The 24,336-nt window shown below is 43.8% G+C and overlaps 1 protein-coding gene across 4 annotated transcripts in view; it reads left to right on the top strand.

Annotated features, from left to right (window-relative positions):
• FZD6 (frizzled class receptor 6) overlaps positions 1 to 24,000 on the top strand; it is a 46,673-nt gene extending 22,673 nt beyond the window's left edge. For 2 of the 4 annotated variants that reach the window (XM_088442593.1, XM_088442594.1), the window contains exons 3-7: positions 8,017 to 8,213; positions 8,470 to 9,478; positions 11,443 to 11,591; positions 16,339 to 16,779; positions 23,288 to 24,000. In XM_088442593.1, the coding sequence (XP_088298719.1) occupies positions 8,017 to 8,213; positions 8,470 to 9,478; positions 11,443 to 11,591; positions 16,339 to 16,779; positions 23,288 to 23,411 (1,920 nt within the window). In that variant the 3' untranslated portion in view covers positions 23,412 to 24,000. Of the gene's footprint in view, positions 1 to 4,588; positions 4,661 to 7,992; positions 8,214 to 8,469; positions 9,479 to 11,442; positions 11,592 to 16,338; positions 16,780 to 23,287 lie in introns of those variants that run through there. The other 2 variants (XM_088442595.1, XM_088442596.1) reach the window with 2 other exon arrangements.
• Positions 24,001 to 24,336: the final 336 nt, after the last annotated feature.

Raw genomic sequence — 24,336 nt, 5'->3', positions numbered from 1 at the left:
AATACTTATGTACATGTGATTTCGTTTTCGTGTTTTTTTTTTTTTTTTTTTTTATTAAATTAGCAAAAATCTATCTTTTTACACGTTGCAATTATGGGGTATTGTGTGTGTAGAATTTTTGAGGACAAAAATGAATTTGTTCCATTTTGGAATAAGGCTGTAACATAACCACAAAATGTGGAAAAAGTGAAGCGCTGTGAATACTTTCCGGATGCACTGTAAATGCAGAGGACCGTTCTTTCTATAAGAACTGTCCTTTCGCATTGTGAGGACTTCTGGGTTAATGACCTGGGAGTCCTATTGCGCATATGCATGCCGCAAGGGGGTTTGAGAGGGTCCTTTAGATCCCCATCAGTGGAATTGGGCAGAAAGTGTCACTTTCCGGAGCTTTGTGCATGCTGGCACAACGCAGCCCAATAGACATCTATGGGGACTGCAGTGCCAGTGAGGCTGAGCGGATACCTTTTGAAAAGTCCAGTTTTAGGAGGTTTGGCTGCATTTTGGGGGTTAATACATTCCGCCCCTAATCTTTCACTGCCTCATCTACAGATGTGTAGTGTCCTAATCTGACTGTTTGTGCATCGACTCTAAGGTTTTATTTACCTGTACAATTTGCAAGTAGATGGCAAGTCTCCCTTGATTTTTGCAAACATACTTAATGCTACAGACTTGTGTTTTAAGCACCCGTAATATTCTGTGTGTACATGTTTGACAGGTACTGCGAGTAACTGAATAGCCCAGCGATTGTGCTTTTTTATTATGAGCACTGTTGCTGCAGGTACAGTTCTGGTGTGAATTACACTATGCAGCTTCATATTTTTGAAATTAATATCTTTATATTCAGTTATGTTCCCCAGAAATGTTTGCACTCCTGCGATGTGGGAAATGAGAGTTAGCAAGCGATCGGGCATGCTCCCGGCCATATCATTTGATCTGTGCTAAAACGCAGAGCCAGGTTTTGAAATGACATTTATGAAATAATGACTTGTTAGGCTTTCATATATACTGTTATAACTTGCTATTTGGATAGCCTTCGGTTTAATTTTACAATTCCTTTTTAGAGACTCTTTTTGGCTTAAGATAACCATATTAGTTTTTTCTCTCTGCATAAATGTTTTTTGTTTTTTTTGTTTTTTCCCTTTCCTTTTGTAATTACAGCTATTGAGATCACGTTTAATTTTACACCACTGTATAATTGCCTTTTGGTTCCTAGATTTTTAGTGAATCGAGTGCGACTACAACCAGCGCCTCATTCACTAAGGGTTAAATTTACTAAAAGTGAGTTTTAAAAGTGATATTGCCCATAGCAACCAATCAGATTCTATTTAACATTTAACTAGCACCTTCTAGAAGATAATAGCTAGAATCTGATTGGTTGCTGTGGGCAACATCACTTTTAAAACTCACTTCTAAAAACTCTCACTTTAGTAAATTTACCCCTAAGATTCAGACATACAATTTATAGTAGCGGGTTTGCAATTTTTTTTATTACATCTTCATGATACCTGCCATTTCAGAGATACTGTACCTCCACTTCTGTCCCTCTCTAGCATCATAAAAGTACGTAATGTGCTCTCAGCTCTGTCTCCAGACTCTTCTTATATTAAAAATAAATGTGAAATTTTTTTTAAATTAATGCGGATATTTCTACAGTGGTGCTTAAAAGTTTGAACCCTTCAGAATTTTCTATACTTCTGCTGAAATTTGGACTAAAACTACCTCAGGTTTTCACACAAGTCCTAAAAGTAGATTTAAAAAAAAAAAAATGCCAAATAAAATTTGACATGCTCCTTCTTTTTTTTTTTTTTTTTTTTTTTTTTTTAATTATTGATAAAAATGATCCAATGTCCCATATCTGTGTCGCAAAAGTATGTGAACCTTTAGGCTTAGCAGATATTTTGAAGGTGAAATTAGAGTCAGTTATTTTAAATCTATGGGATGACAATCTGGTGTGAGTGGCCAACCTCCCTTCCGCAACCTCTTTCACCCCTCTCTTTCATGTTAGTCACTGCAGGGTTCTTTTGGAGGTGCAGAAGGACAGTAGGAATAATATTATAAATCTACATCTCTATCCCGCATATAACTGTTCATTATCCGGGACAGTTGTGTAATCCTATTATATAATATAATTTGGATTCTGCCTTGCCTATACTTTTTTTCAATTTCAATAGACCACATGGATTTTATTGTTGAATACATTAATCTGCCTTCTGGCAAGAAATTGATGTGGTTAATAATCTCTAAGAGCCAGGTGGCAGAAACAAAAGATTAGTAATGCTCTCTGTCCGTGAGCCTCGGATTATCCAGTCACCGGGATTTCCACTAACCGATTATAGAGAAGAGGGTGCTATAAGAGGAGACCATGTACTGAAACTGATGGGAAAGGGTGGGGACCTGAATCGGGGCACAGGTGAGTTACTAAAGTCACCATAGCTCCTAATCCATAGTAAGCTTACTCATCATCTGTAAAAAAAAAAAAAAATGGAACAATCTCTCTGGGAGTTGCAAAAAAAAAAAAATCTGTCTGCCGCAAGCTCACACGGCTCTGGCGTGTCACGTGAAGGAATTTTTGTTATTTTAATTTTTTTTTTCTTAAATAGAGTATCCCCAGAAAAGATTGTTTAGAAACAATAACAATGTTAACATGTGCCTGCGTGTAACAGTAATTCTTCTTTGCCCTCTGTCGCTTGTAATCCGATTCGCTTACACTGGATTCAGTTGTGAGGATAACAAGAGCTGGTCTGATCATTTGATATTTAGGGGTCTATTTACTAACCAGTGTTAGGAGACAGAGTGAAAAGTGATAAGGTGCCAGCCAATCAGCTCCTAACTGTCATTTTTCAAACAGTCTGTGAGATGGCAGTTGGGAGCTGATTACCTGGCACCTTATCACTTTTCACTCTGTCTCCTAACACTGCTTAGTAAATAGACCCCTTAACCTTCTATTCACATGTGCAGCTAACATTGATGTTTAGCCCAGGCGTATGAAATCCCGGCTGTCGGGATGCCGCTGTTCAGAACACCGACAGCGGCATCCCGACACACATAGGAACTAAACGTAAGTATCTTCCCTACCCTAACCCCCCCCTGGTGCCTAAACATAACCTCCATTCCCCCTCCCTGCACCCTAATACTAACTTCCTCCCCAGGGCCTAACCCTCCCCCTAATGCTATCATCCCCCCCCCCCCCCTAACACCCCAATACTTACCTTCGGGATGCCGGCGTTTGGGATACTGGTGCCGGTATCCCGACCTGTCGGGATTTCGGCGCCGGTATTTGGACCATCGGCATCCCGCACGCGGGGATGCCTACCACACCCCGTAGAAATACCCGTGTAGTATGTGTGAATACATTAATGTACATATTTAAAATGATGTGTGATTTACAAATAAAAATGTAAACCTATCTCGATTGCAGTTGCGGAAATCCTATTTAAACAAAGATAGGAGTTGCTCTATTGATTTGCATTGCAGTGTCATGTGCTCGTTATATACAACTTGGGAATGTTTTACCCATTATAACTAATATCTTTTACAATGTACAGTACATAGATATCTATCTATCTAGCTGTCAGGGCTCTTTTGATTCATTATTTTGTAGTGTGGAGACTGGAGAGCGGAAAGCTGATATTTATTTTTTTCAAGTGTTAACACTGCAGTCAGTACACTGCCATAATGTCACCCTATATAGATGTCAGAGCCAAGGCAGGCTTTTTTTTTTCTTTTCTTTTTTTTTTGGTGATTAATGCAATTTTAAACGAGTCCGTGGTTTTGCTGTCTCGCTTCCCACAATTTTGACTGTGGGCACATGAAGGCACTTCTACTGGATTCTCAAATGCTCTGCTGCAGAACTTCATGCATAAAGCAGCAACCCCTTTTTTTATTTGGTCGGTTTTCACTAACCTGCATTCCCCTAGGGCACCACCTGATCCCGTAATCTCCTTTCCATACCACTTTCTGACCCGGGAATTGGAACAAGTTTCTAACCCAGGACAGACCCCCTTTTTACATTGTGGTACCGACCTGGGTTATACCACCATTCACACCAGAGCCGGGTCTGCAGTGATCCAGCCCTTCCAGCTTTGCTGTGGACGCTTGGAGATGATGTCATCTACAAGCACCGCTGAAGCTGGCCACACCGGAGCCGGGTCTACAGTGACCCTGCTGTTCTGGCATTGCAGTGGAAGCTTGTAGATGTCCTCTCCAAGCTCAACTGAAGCCGGCCAATCGGGCAGCATGCGGCACGATCTGTCATCGTGACTCTGACTGCGCGGTTTACACTGCAGAGTGACACGGGAATTACCCGTGGCCAACCCTTCAAGCTACAGAGTTGGGTCCCTGGACCCGGGTGGATCAGTTTACACTGACAAAAATCCCGGGTTGATGCGTGTTCACGTGCATCAACCCGGGATTTCAGGTCGGTGTAAAAGGGGTATTAGGGGAACCATGAGAACTTACTACTTACAGGCCCTGACTTCCCTGGATTGCTCCATGCATCCATTTTTTTATTTCAGGTGCATCATGGGTAAAGTGAATCTTTATTTACACTTTTTTTTTTTTTTTTTTTTTTTTTGTCTCGTCACCCCATCGGTCGGGTGTAGTAGGTTCAAATCCCGACAGCGGAAGCCCGGCAGAGGTGAAGATCCCGAGTGCTAATTAGGTAAGTATCACTAACCTAATTCCCTACCCTAACCCTCCTTTAGGGGTGCCTAACCCTAACCCCCACCTTCCCCTAGCCTAAACAACCCTCCCAGGGGGGTGCTTATCCCTAAGTCCCCCCGGAAGCCCTAAAACCTAACCCTCCCTAGGTCCTACATTGAATTAATTATATTGTTTTGATATCCTTAACAATAGTTACATTTAATATTGCAGGTACATGTGCTGAATATTCTGTATGGCAGAAGTTTCGAAACTCCGCCATTACAGTCCAGGTTTTAAGGATATCCATGCTTGAGTCCGGATGGTTCTATCATATTGACTGAGGTACTAATTACTTGATTTAACCATCTGGACTCAAGCATATGAATATCCTTAAAACCTGGACTGTAATGGCGGAGTTTGGGAACCATGGTAAGCTTGCAGCCTTTTGTCCCAGGTGAGGGCAGGGTTATGTTGGAGGATCTGTTGTAACACTTGCGGATCGGAGACGCCCATTCTCTAACAATAATTTTATAAATTTATGGTGGCTAGTGCTGTCTACCAATTGTAAAATTTAATGATCGTTGATAAAAAGATGACAATCCTTCATCTGTAAGTAAGATTTTATGCAGTTGTACTATAATAATTTATTTTATTTTTTTTTTTATTTTTTTTTCCTGCTGCAATAAAAAAAGTTTTTGGTAAATGTTCGTTCAAAGGACCCAAGCCTGCATAGCAGCTACACATTAAAGCTTTATTCTCCCTAAATAGCTGGTAGAGATTAAAGACCTGCAATAAAAAGTACATGACCAGGGCCTCTGTTAACTGAGCCTTATGGACTTTTTATCATGGGAAAAAAAATAAAATATTATATATATATATATATATATATATATATATATATATATATATATATATATATATATATATATATATATATAATTATTTCTGTGTGCAGGAATACATTACTACCTGTGCGTGTGAGCCATCTCATTATACCCATGGAGGAAAGTAGTAAAATAATGTTTGCTGTAATTTGGCTGTTTATTTCCTTTTGCATCAAAGAAGAAATGGGGAAAAAAACATATTAAATAAAAAGCGATGGCATTGTAAGTAACTCCAGATTTACACAGGAATGTTCCTATGAAAATCGTACACATACAGGCTGATTTTAATAACATAGGAGGTTAGATTCACTAAGTCTTGGAGAGGGATAAAGTACAAACCAATCAGTGTCTTTCATTTTTCAAACACTGCCTTATAGCTAGGAGCTGATTGGTTGGTACTTTATCACTCTCCACTTTCCAAGGTTTAGTACATCTCCCCCAGGAGCCAATTCAGAGTTGCACACTTTGTTTGCTTAAATAGTCATCATTATCAATGCAAGAGATGTATTTGAAATCAGGCGGATCTCTGCGTATGCAGACCTCTGTATAGCCAGCAGTTGCGTTTTACGTGCCCCCCAGGAAAATCAGCCCATGTACTGTACAAACGCCTTATTGCCACTGCATGGTTTCCGGCTCATATGCTGTGCGAAAAAATGTTAAACTAGTCATATGCTCTATACGGAAGCTCAGGCTTTAATCTATTACTGCAAATGGTATACACCTCTCGCATATTTACTCATGTCATTCAGAACAGCTCCTATAGAACCTGCTGTATTCTGTAGTCACGAAACGTGTTGTGGACATTGCAATGTTGTGTGGAACGTTTGCAGTTTGTCATGACAGCTGAACGAGAGAAATGTTCTCTTAAGGAAGATTTACGCAAAAAAAGGAAAACTTTTAGTTTTAATAAAATGCAAAGTTTTACTCTGTGATCCCCCGATCCTTTTGGATCTAGTGCTGTCTTACTCTCTACATAAATGGCAACCCTTATAAAATGCGGTTGTCAATGCTGCTCCCACTATACGTCTAATTTTACATGATCGGGGAACACTTCCAGCATTAAACCATTAGAGCACAGGATCAAATCGCAACAGGTGTTAATTGTAACTTTCTGGGGCTGAATAAAATGGGCGCAAGGTTCTGTAGTGACCCTCTGCAAGGTGTTGGGGTAATAAAAATGTTGCTTGTTTAGCACTCCTATAGATGCAAGCAAAAAAAATAAGAATTATTTTACTTCTCGTAATATATAATGTGTGTATGTATGGAAGTGTGCACATACCGAAAAGGAGCTTCTGGGTTATAAAATCTGCTTCCTTTAGTTTTGCCAGAGTTTCCCAACTTTATACCAAGTTGCTCTTGGTTCTGCATGAAAGGTTCACAAGACGTACCACCCTGCCATAACCGGTATTTACTTAAATTCTGGAGGTCACTATATATTGCCCTCAATATGTTAACTGTTAAATGCAGTGAATGGAGCAGGTAGGATTTGGAAAGAACAAGTAATACTAACCGGAAAACAATGGTTTCCATTTTGATTTGTGCTGTGCTAGCATTAAAATAAAAAACCTCTCTAGTACAATGGCTGGAATTAATGCTTGTGTGTATGAGGCCATATGTAAAACTTTCCATAAATCTAAAATAACTTATAACACTTACTATAATATGGTTTGTGACTGTTGGAGGATCTCATTAGCAGTGAAGGTATTTCAGATGAAGTAATGTAGAGATGGGGGTGGTTAGGTCTATGCACAGCAGACTTCCTGTCTGTAACACTATTGTACACTGCAGACCACCGCCCCCTGTCTGATGCTGCAGGAAGTTCATTGCATCCACCACACCGCGTTTGCCGATTTTGATATTAAAGTACCATTTGTCTCCAGCATTGTGGTCGTGCTGCCTCCTCTACAGTCCACTCCACAAAACTTAAGGGTATATTTACTAAAGTGCAGGGTTGTTAGAAGTGGAGATATTGCTCATAGCAACCAATCTGATCCTAGCTATTATCTTCTAGAAGGTGCTATATAAATGTTAGGTAGAATCTGATTGGTTGCTATGGGACAAATCTCCACTTCTAAAAACCTGCACTTTAGTATACCCCCTTTATATACTTTGTGATACATTATAAATATACACGCTATATATGCATTTGTAGTATGTGTTCTGAAGGCCTCTACCCCATGCCCTGTTTTTTGAGCATGTGCAGTGTTGTCCAGTTCAATTAGGCACACTGAGCTTTTGTGGTGCAATACGTTTGATCATCAGTAACTTCTCTTATATTTATGAACCAGATTTCTCTCCATAATCCAGTAGAAAGACAATCCCGAACATTCCATACAGTCATCTATCTAGACTTTATATAAGCCGATACTACTTTTTTTTTTTTTCAGCAGATCATACGTTTGACCTAGTAATTGGTCATTTACATGAACTCATGTTGGCCAACTTGGATTGTTTAACGCTAATACAGAATTATGCTCTTGTGTCCTTGTAGCCCTTTATTCCTCTCCTGAACCTCCACTGCTCCCCAGAAGTGCACACTTTCCTCTGCATGGCTTTTGTCCCAGCCTGCACGGAGCCGAAGCACGTAGCGCCGCCCTGCCGGGCTTTGTGTGAGACCGTTTACGCCGACTGCAAGCCCCTGATTGATACATTCGGCATTACCTGGCCTGCGGAACTGGAGTGTGATAGGTGGGTGACCGCTTCCCTGACTTTGCAGAATATGCGTAATGCTTATATATTTTATTTCATTGTGATGAATGTAATTTCCATAAGATTCAATATACATGTAAAAAATATTTTTAGTTTGTAAAAAATGTTTTATATATTTTTAGGAGGTGTTAATTTCCCATTTACTTTGTGTGAAATCTAATCGAATTACCAATAATACCAAATTAAATGTAGGTGATTTGATTCATCGTTTTTTGGGGGGTTTTTTCCCTCACAGGCTGGAAGACTGTGCCGCCTCCAAGACCTCCGAAAACAACCATCAACAAGGTACGCACAAACCACCTGAGAAAGTTCAAAGAGACTATGGATTTTGGTGCCCTCGCCATCTGAAAACCTCCCAAATGACCGGTTATAAGTTTTTGGGAATAGATCACTGTGCACCACCTTGCCCAAACATGTACTTTCCAAAAGAAGACTTGGATTTTGCCAAAAACTTCATTGGCATCATTTCGATCATCTGTCTTTGTGTTACGCTCTTCATCTGCCTGACGTTTCTGATCGATGTGAAAAGGTTCAGATACCCCGAGAGACCCATCATCTTCTATTCGGTCTGTTACAGCATTGTATCGCTCATATACTTCATTGGGTTTCTAATGGGGAACTCTGTCTCCTGCAACGAAGCGGATGAAAACTTTGCAGAAGAAGACACTGTGGTTCTTGGCTCGAGACACAAAGCCTGTACCGTCATCTTCATGATCCTGTATTTCTGCACCATGGCGGGAACCATATGGTGGGTCATGCTCACCATAACATGGTACTTGGCTGCAGGTCAGAAGTGGAGCTGTGAGGCCATCGAGCAGAAGTCCATGTGGTTTCACGCCGTGGCTTGGGGCATCCCAGGAGTCCTCACTGTCATACTTCTGGCCATGAACAAAGTGGAAGGAGACAACATCAGTGGCGTATGTTTTGTTGGACTCTATGACCAAAATGTCTCTACGTATTTTGTGCTCTTACCTCTGTGTTTTAGTGTTTTCATTGGACTTTCTCTTCTCCTCGCTGGGATTATATCTTTAAACAACGTCCGTCAAGTTATACAGCACGATGAGAGGAACCAAGAGAAATTAAAAAAGTTTATGATCCGTATTGGAGTTTTCAGTGGAACTTATCTTGTTCCCCTGGTGATATTATTGGGGTGTTATGTCTATGAGCAGTTGTCGAGATCTACGTGGGAAATGACGTGGGTCGCAGACCATTGCCAGGAATTCCACATTCCATGCCCATATCAGGTGAATATTTCTACTTCTCAACCATTTTTTTTTTATTTTTTTTTATTTTGTATCAACTGATCCAGTTATGTATGTAAATACCATGTACTTGCAAAGAATATTTTACATCACCGACCATCCTCACAGCACCACATACTGCCCCTTTCCCAGCTGCCGCACGGGAAAACCCTCTTCCCTCAACTTAGCACCTCACAGCACATCCCTCATCATAAGCCCCTCACGTCACAGCCCCCCTTACATGACAGCCCCTTACATCTCAGCACAGCCCCTCTCCACTACCAGCCAACAACAGCAAATATATCTGTCTGCTCTAGACAGCGGGGAACTGGTGGGGGTTTGGCAGCGCCTTCCTTGTGGCTCCTGTACAGTGGGGGACTGGCAGCGGCATTGCCAGTGTTCTAAGTGGCTGAGTACCTGGAGTAATGGGCAGGCAGACACTGCTGACAGGTGACTCCCCGTGGCCTAATCCATGTGTGACTGACTGCAGGGGGTACAGATGGCCCTGGAGGCAGGCCATGCCCCATTGCAGCCAAACCCCGTGCACCTACGATACTTACACTGGTTATTTACTAACATTGCTCAAATATGCAAATCTGATGAAACCTCCTGCAGCCAATCGAACTTGCTTTACTTGTCAAATATGTTACTGGACAGAATGAAAGCTACAGTATGTATTTGCTGATTGGTTTCAGTGCAGTTTTGTACGTTTTTAAGCTTTAACGGATAAGTCTCTGTATTTTTACACTGCAGCTTTCTCTGTATGATAAAATCTATCTAGTAGTGCTAGATTTGCTACTTATTGACTTATGCCTTCCCAATACTACTTGTCATTTTAAATGGGAGTCTGCTATTTTGCCAGGCTACAAGTTTTAAAAGAGGCGGCCCACAAAGTATTTTTCTACATGGTAAATCAGCAGTTATAAATGATATATTGGCCCTGACAAGGTCTTGCTCCAGGGACATCCGTTAAATGAGATATTCTCTGGTTTTATTTTCACTCGTTATTTTTGGTGTTTGAAAGTCATTCTGGCCTCATCTGTCCCTTTAACGCTGACCCGCAATATCAAGGTTATTCAGGTGTGGACTGTAAAACTAAGCCACCCAACATCGGCGCAAAAGAAGAGTAAGCGACCATACCAAAAGAATACAGGTTAAGAAGCTGTTACTCCAATCTGTTTTTTATGTCTGTACATTTTTAAAGCCTTCTTTTTTTTTTTTTTTTACACAATACATACTGAAGGCACTATGCAAAATTAACTTTTTTATAAATCCTCTGTGCTGCTTCTACTGGTAAAGAGCATATTATATAAGGGCACGCTATATGCAAATATTGGATTCAGTGTTGGAGATGTGCACATTCCAGAGTGGCTCCCGTCTACAGCTCTTCCGAGTCAGGGGAGAGCTTTGTGATGTTGGCCGTGCTCCCAATTTTTCCGGACTACCTTCTGTACTCTAGCTCCTGCTGAATAGAGTCACGGTATGCTCTCTCCTCCAGGCTGCTCTATAGCCACTCCACATGGCTGGTCTAGCAACTCTCCATAAGCACCAGCTGCATCGGAATTTATAAAGTGAATGTATTTAGCGTCTAGTTTAATGTAATGTATTTGGTGTACTTGTATAATATTCGTATCATTTTCCATTTCATTATATTACATTTTTCCAAAAGAGGAGCAGCTCCTGAACCTGGGTGTTGGCTCCTAGCTACAGAACCCTGCTCTGTTGATTTCCTTCCCCTATGTAATATGCTCTTTGTCCATATGAGAGAAACATCCTGGATACTTTATTTTAACATGTACATATCAAACAAGGCAATATGTGACCTATAATTGATGGCAAAGACTAAGGGGGTTATCGCGATGAGGTAGTGATTGGCTGAGGTTTGTAATTGCCATTGGTAACGCGTGTGTATATGTATCTATATTTATATGTTAATAATCCTGTGTTGACGTTAACTCTCTTTACAGCTAAAGAGTTTGTCCAGACCAAACCTTGGTCTGTTTCTAACCAAATATGTGATGACTTTAATTGTCGGGATATCCGCCATCTTCTGGGTCGGAAGCAAGAAAACCTGCTCCGAGTGGGCCAGCTTTTTTAACCGGAATAAAAAACAAGAGTAAGACCAACTACTTATCAGATATTTTGGGTTATTTATTTGTTGAACAAAATAGTTCCAGGTGGCACAAAGGCCGCAAGTGACCTGCCCAACTTTCACCAGCGGCCCCATTCAACCTTCTGCTTTATCATTTGCCAGTCATTTCCACTGCTTTATGTTCCATTGACCTTATTTCTTGCTTTATGCCCCATAAGCTACGTAGCAGTACCGGCTATTACATTAGTGCGTGGACAGGCTGCGTTCTAAAGGCTATGAGTGGGCATTGAGGGATGTTTTGAGGTGTGCAGGCATTGTGAGGGGTGCTTGGCGTGTATTGTCTCTCTCTTTGGTTAAATGTATTGATTAACTTATTACTGAAACAAATGCCGGGTATACATTATCCAATTATCGTCCCAATCCGCAGATTATGTGCTGATCGGGTCGATAACTGCATAGTGTAATGCTGCAACCAATTAAGGATGATCTGTCAGTTGGGCATGAGAAATCTTCCAACCTGCCCAACTGATCCCATCGTTGGTCGGCCGCATCTGGCAATGTGTTCGCTGTCGCGGCTGACTGTCTGTCTGACATTTCCCCTGCTCTTCACAGGGGATGAATGGGGAAATGTTTCCTCCCCAGGTGAGGAACGCAGATATCTTGGGCCAAACACTGGGCAGGATGACTTATCGCATTCGGTATGCAAGCCGCGGTTAATTACGCCGGTATGTGTGTAAGAGACCGCAAAGGACAGCTCTCTCGGTAAGAGCCTTTTGTGAATGAAGAACTTCCCGGTCTATGACCCAGAAGTCCCTCTGGCGTCGTCCTGCGCGTGTGCAGAAGTACGCTCGCACCTCTGGGGGTGATGGAAGGCATCCAATTGGATGCCTCCCATCACTCTCTGAATAGAGGCCTATAGGCTTCTGTAGGGTACCGCCATCTGAAGATGGCGTTACCCACCACATCCAGCGGGGCTTGGTGCAAATTTTCAGGGGTTTGACCACATTTTCACATTGCTGCATCCTGCCAACTATGAGAGATCTCACAGTAGGTGAGATGTATCAAAGCTTGGAGAGGGATAAAGTACTAACCAAGCAGCTTCTAACAGTCGTTTTACAGGCTGTGCTTGGACAGTCACTGATTGGTTGGTACTTTCTCTCTCGACTTATTCTCATTCCAAGGTTTGACTCCTCACCCCCCTAGTGCAATGCTTTCAGATTATAATGACTGCAGGTCTGACAATGTATGCCCAGCTTAAGGGTAATGTGCAATCACTTTAAAAGATAGAAGTCCACACATCAAGTTACTCATTGCTGTTTTAAGCCAGTGGTTCTCCGACTCTTGTCCTCAGGACCCCAAACTGGTGTTTCAGGTCACCTGTGGATCTTTACAGTGTGACAGTTGAGAATATACTTGTTCACCTGCTTAGGTAACCTGCAAAATGTGACCTGTTAGGAGTCCTGAGGATCTGGGTTGAGAAACACTGACTAAGATAAGCCATCAACCTTCTTGCTGTGGGGTGTTACATGAGCTTCACATTACTCAGTGCTGTTCTTAATGACAAATGAACTCCAACGTTGGTCAAACACACCTAAAAATTAAGATGTACTGCTCCATGTCAGTGCGAGAACAGTGACATTTATATTTTTAAAAACAGCTCTTCCCTTTTTTTTTTTTTTTTTTTAAATTAAAGCAATTCTTAAATGATTTTTGCTTTAAACTATTAGAGCCATTGTTTAGTGTTCTTGTATTGTAGATGCAAAGGGATGGAGTAAAAAGCTCTAAACCTTTTCTCTGCACCATGTGCCTCCTTCCCAACTACAACCCCAAGACACCCCAGCTACTGGTAGCTTCTCAGAACACCACAACTATTTACCCCTGGTTTGTTGGGGTTAGTTGAGAAGAGCACTGTTCATGGTAAAGCTTTGATTTTATAGCATCTACCCCTTTTATATTTCACACTGGTCAATCCAATTAGGTGCGAATTGCGAGTAGCTAGTTTTTCTTGAAACTCACACACTTCGCATCGAATCGTGCTCCCGAGAATTCTCCAATACAATTAAAAATGCCTATTCGCACTACTCGCAGTGTAGGGGTGCGAATTGACTGCCAAATGAGATTTGAGAGAAGTGCATGAAAAAGTAAGGAGACCACCCTGGAACCCCCAAAATGAATAATTTCATTAGCAGGACCATACAGAAGGCTGTTTGCAGGCATTACGAAATTACTGTAGGCATTTAAATAGTGTCAAATGGCTGATTTTGGAGGGGTTTTTTAAATGCAAGAAAATGATAAAAAAAAACACTTTTTTTCATTTTAATCTCAAACGAATTAAACGAAAAGTGCAAAAGTAGTAAAGCGTGATTTTGGGGTACTTTTGAGGGCACCTTGAAAAATTGAACAAAAAAAAATTATTGTAATTAAATTTGGGGTGCCTAAATTAATAAATGTATTTTGGGGTAATTTGAGGACCATTTCTCAGTGAGTGTGTTTTTTTTGTTTTGTTTTTTACCCCAAAAAATGACATTGGAAACTTCCAATTGCCTAATTAGTCATTAGGGGGGGTGTCCAAGGGGTTCAGCGCAGTGTCCCTACATTTCAACCTTAAAATAAAGTTTTTCCTCTCCATCTCTCATCCTCAGGGAGGTGCGAATGGAAAGATACGAATTTAGTCTGACTGATTCAGTGCAAGTTGCTAATTGGATTGCAAAATGAATTCGCTATGCGAATCCGAAGAGAAAATGGCAACTCACACTTCTCATATAATTGGATTGACCCCCCACATTTTCATGTAGTTTAACGTTTTTGTTTATTTGTTTTGGTCTTTTCTTTGTTTATTGGTTTGGAGCATGGGAGCTCAAAAAAGAACTTTTTTTAATGCTAGCCCCTCCATAACACACCCCTTCCCACCCCCCCTTATTTTTTGATTGTCTTCTAAAACTACGATTGTCATTGGTGTATTCTAGCTGTGAGAAGTTTAATGTCCTCTAGCGTTTCCATCCAGCTTTATTTTATTTTTTTTATTCTGCTTACTTCAAGAGATGATTTAATGGCAGATGGTGTGGTCTGTGTGGCACGTGGCCTATTTGTGTCTTCAGCTCGTTCCTGGCTAGTTGTTTGTTGGACCTCCAGCTCTGGTTTGCAGACTTGCAGATCTGTGGTTCATGTCTGACTTGGAAGAAGTTTGCAGTCCTAAATAGGGCTTTGTGTAAGGGACCACTAGACTTTTCTCCTTCCCTCTGCGGTATGCGTTCTCTTATCCAGTTTCCAGCTAATGCCAGCGGGGAACATGTCTGCCTACAGCAGGAATTACCAACCTCATGTAGTGATGTGCACCTAGCCTGACTAATCTGCACACATTCTGGATTTACCTGACACTTCTCCGTGTTCTTCTGAAACCTAATCCTTTTACCTGGGGGTCACTGCAGAATTCTTACAAGACGCATGCTATATATTTTTTCTTTTTTTTTGGCTTTTGACAGCATTCAGACAGCCCAAAAGCACTGAGCGTCTTATGTGATAAACAATTTGATAACAATTGTTTATTGATAAACAATACGGCGTATTCAATTTGGAAGACTTTTTGCCTAGGTGGAAAGTCAATGTGATGTAATAGGTGGAAAAGTTTCGCTTATGAATACCAGGCGGAAAAAAGTGCATAATTCGGGTTTTGGGGTGCAACGTTGCGGGAACCCCCATGCAGCCTTCAGACAGTCCCCCAAAGGTAAACTGTGTCAAAAAATTTTTTCAAAAACGCTTAAGGACACCCCAAAAAATCACTTTGAATTTGGGGGTGAAAAAAAAAATGTTGGGGGGCAAAGTTAACAACTAGCGAACTTCACTCTGGGGGGGTCCCAAAGTATGCCTCAGATGTTTTTCTCATTGCAGGGGCTTGTGGCATGTGGATTTTTCATGATTTTTTAAACTTAACTGTAGCAGCTTTAAAATATGCTGACCCCCATTTTCAAGTACCCCAAAGTTTCTGGGATAACTTATTTTCACCAAAAAACACTCCTGAATACTGCACCACTTATACAAAAACACTATTTAGCAGCTATTGAGCCCGTTAAAAATGCCAAATACCTTCAGCCCAAATCGGGATGGGGGGGGGGGGATAGCATAGCTAACCCACATGTCGGAGCATCTTTTGGGGGGTGTCAGGCTCATTTCCCCAAATCTGACAGTACTATCCGCTTGTTTAAGTTTCGCCGGGTCATGTTTTCGCCTACTTCCAGATTGAATACGGGGATAAGCGGGCATCGCCACTTACACCTATCCGATACAAGAGCCGACCCCTCTATATTTGCATGATTTAGAATATGGTGTAATTCTGAACATACGCCCAGGAGACCGTTCTTTTATGTGGCTGCACCCAGTTGCCGACCAGTCTGACTTCTAATCGCACGCTCATACGTAAAGATTGCATATGTTTGCGCCAGCGTGGGCACATTCTGCTTCTGCTAAAAAATCTCTAGATGGGGGTCACATTTGAATTTGCAGGCAACTCCTAATCTGTTTTAAAGGATATTTCCTTGCTTTGATAACATGGCCACCTCTTTGGGGATCTTACTGTAGATAACTGGTTGTGATCTGTCTCGTTCAAATTAAATGCCCTCCACTTTTCCATGTAAATGGTAAAATTATTGGCATATTTGTCAGAGATGGTAATGAAATTGATTTACTCATGCAGAACAGACCTTTCTACTGAACAGTGAGTTGCCCCACGGATCGTTTTCTCTGCTTTTCTAAACTGAGACTTCCTATGTTCCAGCCCGATCACCGAGAGCAGAAGAGTCCTGCAGGAGTCATGCGAATTCTTTGTCAAACACAACTCTAACAACAAGACCAAGCACAAGAAGAAGCATCACCGCTCCGGCTCCCACAAGCTGAAAGTTCTCTCAAAGTCCATGGGGACCAGCACTGGTGCTAAAGCAAACCATGTAGTGTCTGGAATGGCCAAAGCCAGCCATGATCGCCTGGACAACGAGACCGCTGTGGACATTCAAAGTACTAGGGACCTGTCGCCAAAGGGAGACCAAGAGTCTGGGAGTAGTATCCAGAGAGGAAGGATGGATCTGACGGCAGAAGTAACCTCGCAGACCTTACTAGAGAATTGCGAGGTCTCCACACAGCAAGGGGAGCAGGATATCAAGCCTGGGCTGGGCAGAGGAAATGGCATGACTGGTAGCGTACAGAGAATGATTGAGGGAAGGTAAGAATCCAAATCTGGTCTCCTAAAAGTCACCTGTCCCACATACTAATTTATTTTACGTCGAGTTTTCTCCCTCATGCTCAGATTTATTTGTAGATCCTATTACATCTGGTTAATGTTCATTTAAATTAATGCCCCCATCTATGGCACACTTAACTAGCACTTAAAAATGACGTGCAATCTGTAAATGTCCATACATGTACCTCATACCGAGGGTTAAGGGGGGAGACCCATTCTAGCCTCCGTTCCAGGTGAGTGCCTGCCAACTTTATAGTTAACAAGAATGGGGACGTGTTGGCGGCATATGGGTTTACAGGGTTAATTATTAGAGGCTTTTAGTAAATCTACCCCAAGTTTCCAAAATAAAATTGGTGGTGGTGCCCCCATAGCAACCAATCGGCATCTAGCTGTCATTTCTCTATTGCATCCTAGAAAATGATAGGCAGAAGCTGATTGGCTGCTATGGGCAATGCCTCTACTTGTCTGTTTTTAGAAGCTTTTGAAAATCTATTCCAAGAAGAGATGGTAATAAAGCCCTATTACGGTCTTTTCTACTTCAGGGTCCATAGGGGGTCCACAGGGTTGACCTTGGGGTATAGGTTGGGAACCAAATCCGGGCACCACGCAGTTAAAGCTTTTAGCTCCCAGGATGCACTGGGTCCACTCTCCCTATAACCCCACCCCCAAGCCAGAGGCACCTCAGTTTAAGTTGGTGCCCGGCCGGAGTCGGGTCACCGTTAGCGCAGGGGGAGCTGATTAGCAGCCCCTAAGCTTATTTTATTTTTTTAGGGACAAAGTTTTTTCATGGACTTTGGACTCTTCAGAGCGGCAGCGTCGGACTGTCCATAGGACGTCTAAGCTGCCGCTCCGTCACCCCGCTGGCGCTGAGACGCCAGTACAGATCTGGGGATCTCAGCGGGACCCCAGAGTCTGTACTAGCCGGACTCTGCGGGCGCCCAGGACTGCTGCCGGATCCACGGGGAGCAGGTAAGGTCGCGGATCACCGCTTGCGGTGATCCGCGCATTTCAAATGCAGTCCTGTGCCTCCGGTCTCAGGGGACAGACCGGAGGCGCCGGCAGTGGCGGCGGGCCCCCCATACCCCGTGTGTCCACTAGACCACCAGGGACTTAACGATCGGTGCAGGGAGCCGGCGTCCCGGGGGTTAATAGCCGGCCAGGGGAGGCAGCCTTCCCTGTTACAGCGGCTCCTCCCCTCAGCTCAGCGCGCCTTTCAGTATCCATAGTCTGGCGTCGCTGAGCTGCTTCCTCCGCGGGCCACGCTTCCTCTGAGGTCTCCAGCGGCCATTTTATCTCTGTGGTGCAGCAGAAATCTCTCAGGATGGCAGTGAGTCCAGTCCCCCTGCGTACATCACCATCAGGTCAGTGTACACAGCGCTGTAGCCTTCCCAGACACTGAATCTGGGCAGTTGAATGCAGTGTAATAGTGCAGTATATTATATGACATGTTTATGTATATATGTATATATCTGCATTGTATGTGACTTATGCTAGTGCTGACTGTACTTTATTCTCTCACCTGTCAGTGTATATCTATCCCTTTTCTTTATCTGCCCTAATACAGCTGTACTTAGGGTGGTTCTGAGACCTCACATTTATATACTTGTTAATATTTGTGTGGTTTGTCACATACTGTTGCGTGCTGCACGTTGCCATATTTTAGATGGAACTGTGTGTTGCATACGCTGAAAATGGGTCCCTGCAGCTATTTTTGGCATCAGTCAGGACCAGTATAGTGCTGCTTAATATTTCCGCCAAGATGGGTCAGATATGTCTGACCAGGAGATAGAGCGTTATACTGCACCCATTTTTACTATCCTGCAAGTCATGTGCTGCAGGTGTTAGTGCGGAGGATTTGACTCATAAAGGGTTCTGTATGTGGCGTCATCTGGTGCCGGCCTCTTTCACGACCCCCTTGGGCGGTTTGTTTTCTCGGGATCCTCTCAATTGCGGATCGCCGGGCGGGCCCCATTGTTGTACCTCACTTGGGGTTACTTCACCATACTGCCCTTTTCATCTCAGGGTATCTCGCAGCTTCTTGCACTCTTCCCCTGTGACACAGACTACCGCTCCCTGCAGGGGTTTTTTGCAGTATATAAATTCCCCCTGGTGCCACAATAGTCTGTCATTCCCCTTGCAGGGATTACCACAACAGCCACCCTGGGTGGATGTCGTTTTCTACGAAACGCTAATTGGCGTGGTTGACGCCCTGTGGTTACTTCCCAGTTGGCTCTGCCGTGAACTGGGTACTGTTCGGGGCTCTTTCCCTCTTACACGGGGGGAAGCCTATTTCAGGTATTATTATCCCTGCTTTAGGGCTGGTAGCAGGTCCATTCTGGTTAGAGTGAATGTTGACCTGCACCTGTATCATACACCCTCAGTATTGCGTGCCTTCGGGTTACCTGTTGCTGACTAGCGGGTGGATCGCATAGCGGGACTCTGGCTGTTGCCAGATAGGAGGTGTTACAACAGTGTTTGGCCTCCTGTCCCAAATTCCCTGAGGGCATCACGAGCCCCTCCTGGGGGGGATGGGCGTGTTACTCGTCTGATTACAGACGTTACTACGCCTCCCATTCCTGCGTGGTCGGATTCTTCGGATCCGTAGGTGGTAACTCTGCCTGAAATCAGTATACTTGCTTTCGGGAGTTGTTACCCATCCTACCATGGCTATAGCATGGTTGGTTAATACTATTGCATATTGGGTTGATGCATTTGTAACGTTTTTTCCCCTCCAACACGTCGGGGGTTCAAATGTATTTGGTCGCTCATGTAATATATGCAGTTGTCATAGGTGGACATGCCTATATTGGATACCAGTCTCCTAACTTTCAGAGTTCCGGCTGCGACTGTATCCTCCGTAATACCCTATGGCTGCGCTCTGAGAATGCAGAGGTGCAGATACCATCTTTAGGGTTGATATTGTTTGGTCCTGACCTTGACAAGATTGTAGTAACATTGGCAGTATTACTAACGACAAGTTTACCGCTTTCAGCTATGCACACTACAAGGCCTCAGACTAAGTCTGTTAAGTCTTTTTTGTCCTCTCGGTCAGCCTAAAGGTCTGTTTCTTCGTAGACTGTCGGCATCTACAAGGGCCGACATATCCAGTACCGAGCAGGCCTGGACTGCCAGCCGATCCTGCTTCTGAACCTACGGATATCTCTTCAGTCTGACGGGACAGGCCTACAACTGGGAGATACCGATTTTCTCAGTTCGCCCGGTATTAGTGTCAAGTTGCCGCGGCTACGTGGGTAGGAGGGTACGCCCTCTTTACAAGGGCCTTACAGATCCAGAAAGCTATGCAGTTGTTGCGGTAAGCGGAGCTAATTGGGCCATCCCCACTATCTCAGTGAGGGACTGGTTGTTCTGTTTTCTTTCTGGTGCGGTGGCTGAATGGTCCTCTTTGGCCTGTTCTCTGTCTCAATTCCCTGAACCAGTTCCTAAAGCTACCTGGGCTCAGGAGGAAATCCCTATGCTCCATCATACGATGTTTGGAACCTGGGGACTTTAGGGTATCACTGGATATACAGGACGCGTGCCTACGGGTACTTACAGAGACCTTTCCTCAGCATGGGCTGAGGTTTGCTGTATCACAGCAACACTTACAATTTTTCGAGCTCTGCCTGTTGGGACTGTCCTCAGCCCCACAGGGGTTTACCAGCGTTTTGGATTTTCTGACAGTTCTTCTGTTCAGTATATCCCAATGCTCCTGTACCTGGACGGCCTCCTGCTCTTAGCGGGATCACCGGGGTACTTTACGGCCAGGTCAGGATGACTGTGGCTTCTTCAGGGTGCAGACGTTTAATCAACGGGGAAAAAGTCCTCCCTGCATCCCTCTCTGGGTATTCTTCATCTAGGATCCCTGCTGGATTCTCAGAATCTGAGAATTCTTCTGGCGTAAGACGGAATCTCCTCTCTTCCATTAGGAGTACATGGTTGTCTGCGCAGTCGACAGATGTCTTTACACTCTGGGATGCATGGTGGAATGGGCTCAGTTCCATTCCAGGCCTTTCCATAATTGGCTCATCTCCAGATGGAATGAGTTTTTTCTGTCGGATAACTGTTCAAACGATGATGCTCTCTCCGGAGGCAAGTCGGTCCCTGTCCGGGTGGCTATGGCCATCTCGTCCAGGGTTTTCTTTGCTAGGGACAGTGTCTGGACCGAATCCTTTTCAGTGCAGTTGGACGTCTGTCGATTCCACCCTGTCAATTAACTTACTCTGGCATAACTCTTGTTTCCCGGTTAACCTGAAAAGGTTCAGTCCGACAGGGTCAGGACAGTGGCTTCCTTTTTAGCAACACTGTTCGTTGGGTGGCAATGACAGGTATGTCACATATTCGGACATAGTCCGAGGGTCTCCTCCCGACCATCTCGGCAGCGTTCATTTCAGGAGCTCTCCATTGGGAAGCGGGAGTCCTCAGCCGTCACGACGTGCATCCCGGGGACTAGTCTCTTCCCCAAGAGAGGTTTCATCTCCTGGTGAGCAGGGGGGGCCCCCCTGAGGTGACCCTCATGGCCTTCTGACTTTATCACACTAGGGTGTTACAGTTCAGCTCTGGGGATTCTGAAGCAAACTTCAGCGACTCTTTGTCGGTGAAGTGGTCCTTCCACTTTGTGTACCTGTGTTCTCCGGTCTCCCTTCTTCCTCGAGGTCTTTGGAAGTGTTTTCAATCGAGACGGAGATGCTTTCCTGCTGGTGGCTCCTGATTGCCCCAGATGTCAGGGGTACTTGGATCTTCGGAGTCTCTACATCGATACTCCATCCCTGATGCTTCACTGCCCGGACCTGTTGTCTCAGGGTCCTTGGTTTTGCCTTGGACCTGGGTCGTTTGTCTTTGACTGTGTCCTTACAGTGGTCTTACGGCTTCCCTGGCTTTGTCATCGTTGGAATGATTAGAGCACATGGATCAGCTTTTGCTGGGACCTACCACAAACTGTGGCAGCCATAAATCTTATGGTATTGTACCTGTCGATACAATCCTCCGGTGTCCAGGATTTCCAGATATTCTGGCATTCCTTCCGGCTGGCTTGGGTTTCACACTTGGCCTGGTCTTCCTGACAGTGCGGATCTCTACACTGTCAGTATGGTTAAGATATGGAATTGCTTCACTCTGGTATCCAGTTCATCCTTTGGAGTGTTTTCTTGATTATGCCTCCATTTGTCCTCCCTAGGGACTCCTTGGGAGTAAGTAGTGGTTCTTCGTTACCTCCGGGGACAGTCAATGGAACCGCTGGTTGTGATAGCCATTACATGGTCTATTGCTTAGGCTCTCTCTTTCTCTCAGGGTGTTTATATCAACCAGGAGAGTGTCTGAATTGGGAGCGTTCTCATGTAGCTCCCTCTTCTGGAGGGCATCATGTCAGGGTGGGAGTTGCTCTCGCCCTGTGTTTCTTCTTAGTGGTTTTCAGGTTCCATATTATTCTGGAACTTATGGTACGGCCATTCTGTCCCCAGTCCTCTCGGCTGGTGTGGCCTCATTGACTGTGGTCTGGCCTCTTTGGATTTATGTGATCCGTTCAGGTTCCTTACGGAAATCGGACTCCTTATTGGTGGTCTGAGATTTCTGGTTTTCACAGGAAAGGATGGCCGGCCTATAACCAAATGTTGACTTGGATGGCCTCGTAGGTCTTCCTCAGGGGCCTACCCATGGGTAGGCCTTCCTGTTGTTGATGCTTGTTTTTTCTCGGGCCATGTGACCCTCGTGTGCGGCTCGCTGTGGCGCCTCGGCTGTTTTGCCTTACTAGGTGGCCACGTGGTCTTCTGTCCACACCTTTTTAAGGTTCTAGGCATTGGTTTCCTTTGCCTCTCAGGATGCTTCCTTTTTGGCGACGGATTCTCCTCTCAGCACAGGAGCGTCCCCACCCTTGGTTGAACTGCTTTGGGACATCCCCAAGGTCAACCCTGTGGACCCCCTATGGACCCTGAAGTAGAAAACAAGAGATATGGTAAGAACTTACCTTTGTTATCTCTGTTTCTACGAAGTCCATAGGGTCCACAGGGCGCCCGCCCTGACGCACCTGGCTTCATATGGGCTGTGTGGCTGGTCACCGGTTTTCCGTCTCCCATTTCGGTGAGTATGGTTATTGAGTGTTCCAGTTTTCTCTCTCTTTTTCTCTCCTCCTCCGGCCTTTGGCTACTTACAAACTGAGGTGCCTCTGGCTTGGGGGTGGGGTTATAGGGAGAGTGGACCCAGTGCATCCTGGGAGCTAAAAGCTTTAACTGCGTGGTGCCCGGATTTGGTTCCCAACCTATACCCCAAGGTCAACCCTGTGGACCCTATGGACTTCGTAGAAACAGAGATAACAAAGGTAAGTTCTTACCATATCTCTTGTTTATTGACACCATAAATGCTGTCGAAAGGCTAGAGCGGGAATATTTTTAAATTTTAGAAAGTTTTAAACATTTTTGTTTGGGGTGGGGGTGGGGTCCCTCATTTCCCTTTTTTTTTTTTTAAAACTATATTTCTCTCTTGTCTCAATACAATACAGTTCGCGCATTGAAAATGATTACACTGAAACTGCCCCATATCCGGACAGAGGATCACCATACTCTACCCTCAATGCAAGCTTCACCAGTGTGCCTTCACCGTGCAACAACACGCAATCTGCGTGAGAAGCCAGAATGACAAAGACTGTGTTAAAGCAGCTGATGGGATTACTAGCGTACATCAACGTTCCATAGAACCTTTAAAGTTTTGCACTTAGTACACAAAGCTGGACACCACTGAAAGCCTCTTCTGAAAGCCAGATGATTACTCGCAACAGTGGCAGCCATTTTGAAAATGCATCATTAGGGATGAGTAACATTAATAGGCTGGGTACTGGGTTACTCAGCAAAGTGACGGCTTCCCCGTGTGTAGCCAGTACGTACTGTACACACTTATATTCTGTTACATTTTTGTAATGTAGAATTCTAAATCTATATTTTTACCTGTGGGTTTTTTTTAGCAAACTTTTCAAACCTTCTGTAAAGACTAGGTAAGTGCTTTATTAACACTGCAGTACTGTATTCTATACTGTATATAGGCTGCAAGCTTGGTAAGACTTCAGTCGTAGAAATGGCATATACCATTTACCCATTGTTCAAATAGCTTAAATGTCCAGGGAAAGTCCTAGCTTATCACCTGCTTTATGTCCTGCTGGTTTTCTTTTGATAGTTTTTACACTGGAGTTATTTAAAATAAAAATCCTAATTTTCTTAAGATGTGTCATGAATAAACTTATTTTATTTTTATTCTTTAAATAAATGGCATCCATTGCTTACATAAGGAAAAACCAGGCATTTTGTTGGGCTAGCCTTTGTTATAAAGCAGCCCTTAAATTTTAGTCTGAACAAATAATTGCACTTGTTTGTGGATAACTCACCCACTGGCCATTACACCAGAATCTGTATGATTTACCGCCCCCCTCCATCTGCTACAGGTGCTGGCTGAGAGAGGTGAAGTGCTGGCTATATCTAGCAGGTAGCCAGTGAGAGCTGTGATCGAAGTGGGCGGGGCCTCCAGACAGCTCTCTACTGCACAACTGAGAGACAGAAA

This window comes from Taudactylus pleione, unplaced genomic scaffold (assembly GCF_031769625.1).
Source record: "Taudactylus pleione unplaced genomic scaffold, aTauple2 ptg000314l, whole genome shotgun sequence".
NCBI lineage: Eukaryota > Metazoa > Chordata > Amphibia > Anura > Myobatrachidae > Taudactylus > Taudactylus pleione.
The sequence above is the reverse complement of the archived record's forward strand: the minus strand, read 5'-3'. Positions and strand labels throughout refer to the sequence as shown.